The sequence below is a fragment of the Thamnophis elegans genome, chromosome 1 (genome assembly GCF_009769535.1).
Source record: "Thamnophis elegans isolate rThaEle1 chromosome 1, rThaEle1.pri, whole genome shotgun sequence".
In the NCBI taxonomy this organism is placed as follows: Eukaryota; Metazoa; Chordata; class Lepidosauria; order Squamata; family Colubridae; genus Thamnophis; species Thamnophis elegans.
In genome coordinates, this window is record NC_045541.1 from 170,935,273 (window position 1) to 170,947,776 (window position 12,504).

Below are 12,504 nucleotides of genomic sequence, written 5' to 3' on the forward strand. Positions count from 1 at the left end.
ATAGTAAATATATTTGGACTGGTAGTAATATTTTAAAAAAAAGCAGATAGGAATTTAGGAGAGTTGCTTGAAAGATTAATTGATCTTCTTTGTTTTTGTTTTTCAGGTGGGTCTGTGAAGAAATTCCAGACCTCAAGCTTGCTATGGAAAACTATGTTTTAATTGACTATGATACTAAAAGGTGAGAAAATGATAATCTATTTAATTCTTCAGTAGGGATAACTTATTATATAGCCGGACTAAATGCAGCAATTAAAATAGGCTTGTGAATTAGGCATTGCAGTTACAAAAGGCATCTGAATAATTGGTACCTGGTATGGAATTAATGTCAGATGCTGTACAAATAGTTTTTAAAAATATAAATAGTGCTTTTGAATATTTCTGTTATATTTTATATTTCTGTTATAGTCTGTTATACCTGTATTTAAGAGCTGAATACAGCAGCTGTTTACATAATACAGGTAATCCTTGGTTAACCGTGGCAATTGGGACCAGAATTGTTGTCACTAAGTGATAGAGTTGTAAAGTGTGATGTAACATGAAGTGCTGCTTAGCAACAGCAACTCTGGCAGTCCTGATTGCCATCATTAAGCAAGGGCTGCCTGCATCAGTAACTAAGGACCTCGCGCATCACAACTTCCAACTTCCTGCAGATTTCCCCATTGACTTTGCTTGTGGGAAGCTGGCAGGGAACATTGGAAATTGTGTTCATGTGATTGTGGGGACACTTTTATGGCCAGAATTCTGAAGATTGATTGCAACTATCACTTGTTCAGGGACCTTTTTAAGTTTGAACAGTCACTGAACTAAACTGCATGTGGAGCAAGCAACAAGGAACTTAAAAAATCCTTAGGAACAAGTATAAACATCAATTGTTGGCAAAGGTTTTCATCTTTATTCCATCCCACAAAATATGAATGATTGTTTGGACCCACGCAAAAGTCTTCTTTGGCTGCAGTTGTGCTTTGCAACCTCCTGCATAACAAGCCCTTCTTAGCTCCCATTGGCAGGATGTTTCAACTGCTGAGTTGTAGATTTTGGTATTGATGAATTATTTTTTCTGGATCCAAAAACATAATTTCTTTTGAGAATGTATTTTATTGCCTTTTTGTTTTTCTTTACATCGTCAGCATTTTTGAGCATATTTGCTAAAAGGTAAAAAAAAATACTTTAATAAATAATAACCACTGCATGAAATCTTCTCCCCCCCCCCTTTTTTTTTTTCTTTTGCTGCAAAACACCAAGCAGTAAATGAGTAGTCTGACTGCCACTTTGTGTTTTATCTCTTAAGGCACGTAACCAAAATTGGCATTAATGAAGGCCTTTGAGGGAATCCTGGTTTCATTGTTAGAGGTTGTTCCTTTTCCACTTCAAAGTAAATTGGAAGCAGATGTTACCAAAATAAACCACGGCAGCTTTATTTTATTTATGTATATCCCTGTTGGGAGATACAATGCAGCTTAAAGATGACTTCGAACTCTTAAAAAATGTTATTCTGCTGTGAGTTAATCTGGAGCAGCAGTCCAAAGGGTTCCCAGCTGACCTGCCAAAATAATGCTAGGGAGCTTTAGATGATCAATTATTCTGCCATTCCTGTCAAGGAATCCTAACTGCATCTTTTAGGCAATGCTACGGTTAATAAACTTTAAGTTTCTTATATTTAGAATAATAAAACCATAGGATTGTAGAGTTGGAAGGGGGACTAAGGATCGTCATCCCTCTGCAGCGTTCAGGGAAACCGCTTCCATCATCATTGAGAGATGGTGGCACAGCTTCTCTTTAAATGCTTATTGGAAGTATTGCATGACTAAGAAGATGTCTGGTAGTTGAGTAAAAAATAAGTCCAATTGCTATGATTCAACCTTCAGACAACTTTACCACATGATTTGACAATCTTCATCTGTTCTCAACTAAGAAGAGTTTTCTTCTATTTATGAAATCCAACAGCTAAAACTTATATGTTCACATCTTCTGCACATGGTTTCTGTGGCCATGAAAAGTAATTCTTGGTCATCTTTCCCATAGTTTCTCTTTCTGTACCTGACCTTTGCTATTATGTGTGCCCAAAATCTTCTTTTCCTCAGATTGATCATTCCTACCTCTCCTCACAGGGCATGCCCTCAAGTCTCTGTATCATCTTTGTTGCCAAATCTCTAACCCAGTGGTGAAATTCAATTTTTTTTACTACCAGTTCTGTGGGTGTGGCTTGGTGGGCGTGAAAGATACTGCAAAATCTCCATTCTCACTCCACTCCAGGGAAAGGATACTGCAAAATCTCCATTCTCACTCCACTCCAGGGAAAGGATACTACAAAATCTCCATTCCCACCCCACTCTGGCACTAGTTGGTTCTCCAAACTACTCAAAAATTCCACTACCAGTTCTCCAGAACCTGCTGAATTTCACCCCTGCTCTAACCCCAAATCATTGGAAATGTACAGTATTCCAGTTGTGGTTTCATTTGTGCCCAGTAGAGAGGAATAACAACTTCCTGTTTCTTTGGTACATTTCTTCTTGTAATGCAGCCCTTGTACATTGCCCTTGTAGCAGCTGCCTCTCACATGTTCATGCTGATACATGTTCATGGACAATGACCATACTCAAATCTTCAAACAACAAACTCCCCATCTTATATGTGCATGCGATATTTTTCTCTAAATGTAATTAAGTTTCTCCCAGTTGAATGATGTCTTGTTCTTCTCTGTCCAGATCTCTTTTGCCATCCTAAACTTTGGCTGAACTTGCAGTCAAATTGTGTTAATTGTGATAGTTCATAGTGTCTTCCTTAATTGGGTGTCCTTCCTATTGAGTATAATGGCTATGGACAATTAAAATTGTGGCCTAATCTGGAAGATAACAGGTTTAGGAAAGTTACTTTAATCCCCTTTCTTTGTGTTTTTTAGTAGGTAAATAACTCCTTGGGCTTAATTCATTAGAAACTTTTAATTGTTTTCAAGTTAATTATTTGTGTAATTTTTTGAATATTTTGCGTTTATCTCCTAGAAAGCCTAAGTTGCTAACAGTTCTAAGGACAGGGACACATGCGATAACCACAAATGAAAAGCAAATAGCAGATAACATTATTAATCAGATTAACTTTTAAACAGCTGTGAAACAAATAGCTTTCAAAGAAACAATATGATACATAAAGAAACTGTTAAACAGACTTCATGGGACAGAAGGGTTCTGTCCTCTATTCTGATTAAAAGAGGAATAGATATAAAGGGAATATACAAAGAAGCCTCTTCATCTGATTTCACTGGAGAGGCAGGATCCTGCAGCATTAGGAGAACCTGAAAATAAAATTTGAAATTGTAGTCACTTGTCAGTAAATACTTTTTTTTTACCATGGTACTTTCTGCACATATGCTGATTGTTGATTATTTGAACTTCACTTTTGAAAGCAAAAATTGGAGAAGTGTAGAGTTTGAGCATTGACTTTAATAAATTCTAGAATGGGGTAGAGGTAGTTTATTTTATTTTAGTTTGTATGTAGAAACGGAGTTGTTTGCATGCTATTCTTCCCTTGCAAAATGACAAAACAAATACTAAATCCTGCATGTCATTTTCAGCCTAACCAAGGACCTGTGTTAAATATTAACTGGCAGGACTCTATAAACCTTTTCAGCACACATGGGAGTATAGTTTCAGACTACAGTCGATGTCACTCCATTTTAATTCATGAGCCTTTTTCCCCCCCAAGATAAGCAAAACATTTTAACTTTGACAAATTCTCTTCATGGATTAAATCTCCAGTACTTAATGCTTCAATATTATACCTAGAGGCTGTTACTATGCCTTTAGGATATCAGTAAATGCTATCCCGTTTGTCAATAATTGCACAACACAAGGAATATTCTTGGCAAACAAGATTGCTGTTCATTACCAGTTTAACTGTTTGTGAATATTGTGAGTCAATTAATCTGGTAAATTTTTCATCTGGGATTCCCCCTCCCCTTTGTGCTTTCCCTCTGTACCTTACACTTTGAAAGGTACACGGCTGTTAATTAATGTGTAGGTAGGCACGCTTACCAGATATACTTTGTTCTTTTATTAAAATTCTGTGATCTTTTCTGGCTGTGCCTCAGAATATGGCCTCTCTTTTTGCATTTGAAGCTGTCTTCTCTGGTTCCTGATCTCTCACACTTCAAAGAGCACATCACACTGAAGGACAGATTTGCACAAGTAACTGCAAGTAGCAACTACAGAAGTAGTTAGCAGCTTCAGGGGCAAAGAGATTTTCCAGCTGCTCATGTGCCCGTTCCAAACATATGGATTCTAATGTTTATGGGAACTGTAGGCATATTTCTCTAGGGAAAAAAAGGTACTTCTGCATTCTCATTGCATGAGTTAGATACACCATTGGGCTTTTTCCAAATAGAGGGAGTGTGCTACTGTGAATGCCACTGAGGTATCCTGGGATACCTTTTGAAAATACAAACACAACAAGAGATAAATTGGAAATTGACCACACGCCCCTTGGGATTAGGTAACAACATTGGTGGCTGTTCAGTTACAAAGGCAGGTTTATTGCTGACATGCTCCAATATGCTCTCCTGTTGTTTCGGTGTAGCTGCACAGCTCTCTGCACTGAAGCTTGAAATCTGATTATGCAGTGGACATGTGACTGCCATGTCCCTCCCTTCTTTCCTCCCCCTCGATCCTCATGACCTGAGATGATTCTTTAATTCTTTCATCCTCAGTTAGGTTGCCTGGTTTAGGGGGAAAAAAAAACATTAGTCCAACCAGCTCATATGATGAATCTTGTATGCCTACAGCAGCATTTTCTAATCTGGTGCCCTCTGGGTGTTCCTGGGATTATAATTTGCAGACTATTCAGCTAGCGTAGGCATCGGAGGGCACCAGGTTGGAAAACGAGTATCATTTAGTCAGACAATCAATTGTCCCTAGGAGAACTTCAGCACCGAATTATTTTGAAATGCTGCTTCTGAAAAATCGGAATTATTAACCACCAATAAGGGTGCACCCGGGTCCATACATTATAACGCCGACATGTTAAACAATGTAGAAGTTAGTGAATTGTGCTTTCTTAATTGTTTTAAATGTTTCAATAAAACATAGGTTTCAAATGAAAATTTTATTTTATTTGCAGCGCTCAAGTTCCTATCCTCTTATGTATGATTGAGTCTGTGTGAACTCAGAATTAATTTCTGAATGTATAGGACTATGTCACAAGAGTATTTTTACCACAAATTTTTTTCCAGACAAATATTCCAGTTGATTTACTTGTGGCTACTGGGACTAGATTAGATGTATTTACTGACATCTTGTATGTACATACATACATACATTAGAAGATACTTCAGAAAAACTTTCTGGAGAGTTGTCCAAAAGTATAATTAATACAGTTTCTATAGGATGTTTGTGGCTGGGCAGACAATTGTAAGAATATTGAGAGAATATGTATTGGCCTAATTTACTCTTGTCTTTGTGTCTCATTATTTTAGCTTTGAAAGCATGCAAAGACTTTGTGACAAATACAACCGAGCTATTGACAGCATTCATCAGTTGGTATGTGTTCCTCTCTGTTTTGTTTTTGCATTTTGTTTAGCCAGTTGGTTTCAAGGTCATCAAGCAGTACAGATCACTTTGCTGATTCTATAGGTCTAAGATTACATAGGTATAAGATTTTAAAAGTGGCTGACTAACCAGTAATTGTCTGATTTAGGACCAATCAATAGCTAACTAGCAGCCAAATCAATCCCCCAATTTGGTATTTGAGGGGTGAATAAGGAGATTTCAGTCTTTACCTATCTGTCACCATAAGACTTAAGTAATCTTGCTGGACTCCTTCTCAATTCCAGCATACTATTTTCAGCATTGGTATTCTTGATTGTTTTGTTTTCAAAAACATATGAAAATAAACATCCATGCACACAGGTAGCCTTTGAATTAAAATGATTGGTTGCTATGTGACTGTTTAAAGTTTTGACAGACCCCTCAAAAAGCTATAGTTTTGATTTTCACCTTCTCCAATCACATAATAGATTGGAGTGATTTATGACTGTGATTATGCTTTTTTCTCTCTGGAAACCAGCATTCCCAGTTTCTGGGAAGAAAAGCCCTATAATGAACAATGTGTTTGCTTAATGACCACTGAATTTGTTTAATGACTGCCACAAAAAACAAAAAGGCATAAAATTGGATTCAGTCACTTTACAACTCACAATTTATAATAATAATTGCCAGGCTCAATTATAGCAATAGCATTTAGACTTATATACCACTTCACAGTACTTTACAGCCCTCTCTAACTGGTTTACAGAATCAGCATATTGGCCCTCCAAAAAGTTTTGGGGCCTCATTTTACCTACCTTGGAAGGATGGAAGGCTGAGTCAACTTTGAGTCGGTGAGAATCGAACTCTTGGAGTGAGCAGTGAGTTAGCCCTGCAGTACTGCATTCTAACCACTGGGCCACCACAGCTCTTAGATGAGCCATAGTGAATAATGACATAGGAGAGCAAAGCAATATTCCATATTTTAATATTGGAATATCTTAACTTTTAATTTCAGCATATGTATACCACTTTTGCATAAATTACAATAAAATGATATAGACTATAATAACATCAAATATTGATATTAATTAATTAAAAATATTCATTGTAGTAAGTAAAACAAGTGAATAAACAGACAAATCCAACATTTATTTATAAATTTATGTTTATATTACCTTTTGTGTAGAGGACCTTGGGGCGTAATACTTGGTTAATCTCTTTTCTCCCACCCTTTCCCCATTTTGCCTTAAAGAACATTGCAAAACAACTTACATTGAGAACCAGAATGACTGGTGACCTGCCAAAGTGGTGTGAGGATTTGAACTTGGGTCTCCCCAGGAGCAAAATGATAATCCAGAAGACTTTTGCCTTATAGATTTGCCTACAGTTTGATAAAGTTAGAACAAAAGCTGGGCCTGTCAAACTGATTTTAAACACCAGACAAACGTGAGACATAGTAGCCATTAACATAAGTGTCTACTGCATAATGTCTGCTGCATTAGAGGAGGAAAGATTGATCCGTGACAATTAGCCATGATGATTGTAGGGAAGGGTTATTTTAGAGAAAGCCTGTCTTTGAACATCAGTAGCTAGGGGCACAAACGACCGAAAGCCTGTGGCTTTTAGGCTTTGTTTATATAATTTTCAAAAGCAACTTTTTGGCCAACATAGAATATTCCTCAGCTCAGGAATGCTGAGCAATGGGGGTGGGGGAGAGCTGCAAACCATAGCTTGTTTATTGTTTAGAAAGCACAGACCATGATTATATATGATGTCCGTTACTACCAACAGTACACTTCGTAAGAATTTTGGTAGCATACATGCTTAATTAGCAATAGCAATAGCAGTTAGACTTATATACCGCTTCATAGGGTTTTCAGCCCTCTCTAAGCAGTTTACAGAGTCAGCATATTGCCCCCACAGTCTGGGTCCTCATTTTACCCACCTCGGAAGGATGGAAGGCTGAGTCAACCCTGAGCCGGTGAGATTTGAACCGCCGAACTGCAGCTAGCAGTCAGCTGAAGTGGCTGTAATACTGCACTCTAACCACTGCGCCACCTCGGCTCTAATTAAAACGGGTTAGATGTAAGTTGACTATACTGGGATGTAATGTTTACATGGTAAGTCTCCCCTGTTTCCCTGAAAATAAGACCTCCCCAGATAATAAGCCCAATCGGGCTTTTGAGCGCATTCAATAAAATAGGCCCTCCTCCGAAAATAAGTCCTCCCCAAAAATATTTAAATGCATGCCAGTCCCTGCCATTTCCTATTGTTGCTTGCTACACAAAAAACACCAGATGAGGAGGTGAGGCTGGAGGGGGATAAAGGGAGCGGGGAATATGCCCCATGCACCCCACACCATACCTAATGGCCGCTCCCACAACCCTAGCCATTGTGCTCCTTCTGTCATGCTACTGGCTGCCGCAAAAAGAGCGGCAAGCCCAGCAACATGCAACACAGCAGCAGCCATGAGGCGACCTGGTTCACCGCCTCCTTCCCCTCAGTAATAATAAGACCTCCCCAAAAATAAGGTGATGAGATTACTGCATGAGATTATTTGTATATAATGTGATTGTGTGGCACTTTCTGGGTCTTTTCCTGTGTAAGATTGAGATTGTCTTGGCAACGTTTCGGCGAGGTCTCACTCATCATCCTCAGGCTGGTGTTTTAGCCAAAAACACCAGCCTGAAGATGGCGAGTGGGACCTCACCAAAATGTTGCCAAGACAATCTCAATCTTACACAGGAAAAGACCCGAATACAACAAGACCAGCATACCTACACCCATGAAAATCTACGAAAACACACACACACACACACACACACACACACTGTCTTGACAACGTTTCAGTGAGGTCTCACTCTCCATCTTTAGGCCGGGTTTTGGGCTTAAAGTGTGATCGGAGCTGTCGTCTTTCTATAAATCTTGGTGGGTGGGTGTGGAGTGCTGGCTTTGTTTCATTAAGTGGAATGGTTGGTTGTGTGGTTGTATCATGATTGGCTGATTGGTGCTGGCTGTGTGTCTATTGTTGTTTCGTGTTGTAACAGCCTGGGTGATGGGTGGGGATCACAACCAATCATTCCACTTACTGAAACAAAGCCAGCACTCCACACACCCCCACCAAGATTTTTAGAAAGACAGCAGCTCCGATCACACTTTAAGCCCAAAACCCAGCCTAAAGATGGCGAGCGAGACCTCGCTGAAACGTTGCCAAGACAATCTCAATCTTACATGGGAAAAGACCCGAATACAACAAGACCAGCATAGATATAGATATATAGATATGAAAATAAGACCCTGTTCTTATTTTTGGGGAAACATGGTAGTAACATGGCAGCTATTTGTCGCAGAGTGAAGGATTTACTTAGTCACTTTAACTTTTCCAGCCTATTTCTTCTTACTCGAATAATGTTCTTGGTGCTGTTGATGTTATGAACAAGCATTGAGGGGAGTTTTGTGCTTTAAAAGGTGTTTTTTCTATAAGAAATAAATTGTGATCAAGATAATTGAGTTTCTTGTTTCATTTTCAGTGGAAAGGAACCACCCAGCCCATGAAACTGAATACCCGCCCTTCCAATGGGCTTCTGCGCCATATCTTACAGCAAGTATATAACCACTCAGTGACGGACCCAGAAAAACTCAACAACTATGAACCCTTTTCCCCAGAAGTGTATGGAGAGACTTCTTTTGACTTAGTGGCCCAGATGATAGATGAAATAAAAATGACTGAAGATGACCTCTTTGTAGACTTAGGCAGTGGTGAGTGCTCACTATCCAGTTCTCTCTCCTGACTCGACTCAAAATAGTTCAAGCAGAATTGTTACATGTTTTCTGAATAACTAATCTGTAGCTGGAAATTCCTGTTTTGTTTTACTGGCAAATGATGTTCTTTGGCATTGACTTTTTTCATGTCTTGGTGAGCTGCAGCCCTGGCTTCTAATAGGCAGTACCAAGTTGGAAATATAATTTACTGTAATGCAAAGCTTGGTGCCTGGAATTGGAAACCATAGTGGTTTTTCCCATTTTGACATGATGGAAATAGATCATAATTGTGGCAGTTGACATCATCAGTGTCCAACTAGGCCGCTGAGAACCACAAAATGAGGGCAGTAACTAGAGAGTGTGGGGGTGGGGGTGGAAATAAAAATAATAACATGTGACATCAAGCTCTGGCCAGCCAGCGGTTGTGATATTATGTCTCCAGCATGTGTAGTTTTAGCCCTGTGAATTTATTTTTGCCTTAACAACTAGTACTTCTCTTTAAATCGCTAGGTGGCTCCAATACTATGTTCCCCCTGTGGGCTCCTCTGCTTCCAGAAAGTGCTTGGATGATTTGTTTGCTTTGAAAAGACCTAAGTTTAATATTTCTTGCAATTGCAAATTTTAAAATAGTGTTGCCGGTTTTGACTCAACCTAGAGCCCTAAAATTCACTTAAATAGAATCTAGTAGTTGGAGAAGCAGGAACTTTAGTTAATGCAGCTAATAACATTTATATCACCCTGTCACTGTCAATTCACCCAGGGAAAACAGTCAGTGGGTGGCTGTTGTGGGTATTTAGGGTGGGGCTGAACCTTCCTTTGTTGAAGAGCAGTTCCTTGTGCCATACGGCAAACCCACAGTGAAACTGAGAGGAATGTTGCAACCAATATGGGGGGGGGGGGGAATCTACTATGCAATCTGAAGTTGTTGGGTTCATCTAGAGTAGGTTTTTGACTGAATTATTCCTTCTCTTGCAGCTAGGTAATTAGTTAAGGAACAGAGGAGAATTAAAGTTTCCAGAGTCTGTCTTTAGTCTTTGAGCTCCCTGTTGATTCTGCTGTACAGATTCTTAGTTTTCCAGCTATTATGTCATGATAGCATGACATCTTAATATATTTTTGACTAATGTATTTCCCTACTGTTTCTGGGCAGGCAGTAGAATTAGCAACAATGTCATGCCTTGCTGTTTATTATTATTGTTATTATTATCATTGTAGTTTATTTATTTATTTGTACCCTGCCTTTAATATTTTTACATATAACTCAAGGAGGTAAACATATCCAATACATCTTCCTCCTCCTATTTTCCACACAACAACAACTCTTTGAGTTTGGCAGAGGGAGGGGGGAAGTGGAGGGGGAGAGAGAGTGTGTAACCAGCCGGTTCAAAGTCACTCAGTTTCCTGCTATTTTGTCAATGCAAAAAGATCTACAAGTGCTTTCTTCTCTTTCTCTCTCCCCTCCCCCCTCAGTTGGTGATTGTTTTGGAGGTTTTTTTTTTTTTTAAGGGAAAGCAAAGTTGTATTTGGAACATTTTCCTGAGCTGATAATATAGGGTTGTAAGCTAAATAAACCATGGCTTGGAGGAAAAGGCAACATCTGCTGAACTATAATTCTGACATATCAGTGGCATTAAGTGCACATAAATCTGTCCATGCATTTCTGAAAACAGACTTGGCTTTAAGTATCTGGACTACTGCAGTGCCGTTTTGAAAATAGCTCTGGAAACTTCAGTGGACGGAGAAATCTGACAGCCAGACATCTGTCTAACATATACAGCCTGAAATGTTTCACTCTGGTCTTATATGTCAGTTCAGCTGGTAACCTCCTTTGCTTCGAGCTCAGATCAAAGTGTTGATATTGGCATTAAAACCTATTTTTATATGTTAAATCTCCATTTCTAACGTTTCTAGTGTTAAGAAAAATCCTGGACTTCATGAACCAAAAGGCACTCCACTTTTTGAAGTACAAAATAGCATGTTTAAAAGTTCACTCATACACTTGAAGTTCGTATGTAAAATTTACTCCAAATTTAGCTTCTCATGTGACATTGTGGCAGTCCTCCTAACTGTAATACTCTGTTGCCTTCTTTTAGGTGTGGGTCAAGTTGTGCTCCAGGTCGCTGCAGCAACAAACTGCAAGCATCACTATGGTGTGGAGAAAGCTGATATTCCGGCCAAATACGCTGAGGTAACATAGGATCTTGGGTTAAAATTGTAATATACGCTACATTGCCAAAGTATTCGCTCACCCATCCAAATAATCAGAATCAGGTGTTCCAATCACTTCCATGGCCACAGGTGTATAAAATCAAGTACCTAGGCATGCAGACTGTTTTTACAAACCTTGGGTTGCTCTCAGGAGCTCAGTGAACTCCAGCGTGGAACTGTGATAGGATGCCACCTGTGCAACAAATCCAGTCATGAAATTTCCTCGCTCCTAAATATTCCACAGTCAACTGTCAGCTGTATTATAAGAACGTGGAAGTGTTTGGGAACGACAGCAACTCAGCCACGAAGTGGTAGGCCACGTAAACTCGTCCAACATCAGTGTGTGACCTCACAAATGCACTTCTGGAAGAATGGTCAAAAATTCCCATAAACACACTCCTGAACCTTGTGGACAGCCTTCCCAGAAGAGTTGAAGCTGTTATAGCTGCAAAGGGTGGACCGACATCATATTGAACCCTATGGATTAGGAATGGGAGGTCACTTACAGTAAGTTCATATGCGAGTAAAGGCAGGTGAGCGAATACTTTTGGCAATATAGTGTATGTTAGAAATCTGGCCAGAGTGATTATATATGCCATCCATTTTTAAAAACACCATCTTCAACATCCAGTGCTTAGATCAGTGTTTCTTAGCCTCAGCAACTGTAAGGTGTGCGGATTTCAATTCCCAGAATATCTGAGTCAGCATGCTGGTTGGGGAATTCTGGGCGTTGAAGTCCACTGAGGTTGAAAAACATTTGTTTAGATGCTCAGTTTTATTATCTACGGTGACGGTTAATAAACAGTGTTCCTAAGAGGAAAGAGAAAGGAAAAAACTATATATGGATCCTAGAATTATTCAGAATCTTTCTGGCTTCTAAAACTGCATCCTACTCTCATGCATGTCGGGGCTAAGAACTTTTCAAAATGGCAGCTCAGGTAAAGATCCAATACTTTATTATTTATTAGCGAACTGCATCTTACAGTGGCCTGTTAGCAACAATTCCAACATAGAA

At 39.2% G+C, this 12,504-nt stretch overlaps 1 protein-coding gene across 6 annotated transcripts in view; it reads left to right on the forward strand.

Moving 5' to 3' along the window:
* Positions 1-12,504, forward strand: part of DOT1L (DOT1 like histone lysine methyltransferase) — a 94,744-nt gene that overhangs the window by 21,491 nt on the left and 60,749 nt on the right. For 4 of the 6 annotated variants that reach the window (XM_032210293.1, XM_032210447.1, XM_032210623.1 and 1 more), the window contains 4 exons: positions 107-181; positions 5,468-5,531; positions 9,050-9,278; positions 11,375-11,469. In XM_032210293.1, coding sequence (XP_032066184.1) covers positions 107-181; positions 5,468-5,531; positions 9,050-9,278; positions 11,375-11,469 — 463 coding nt within the window. Of the gene's footprint in view, positions 1-106; positions 182-5,467; positions 5,532-6,913; positions 6,966-9,049; positions 9,279-11,374; positions 11,470-12,504 lie in introns of those variants that run through there. The other 2 variants (XM_032210534.1, XM_032210704.1) reach the window with 2 other exon arrangements.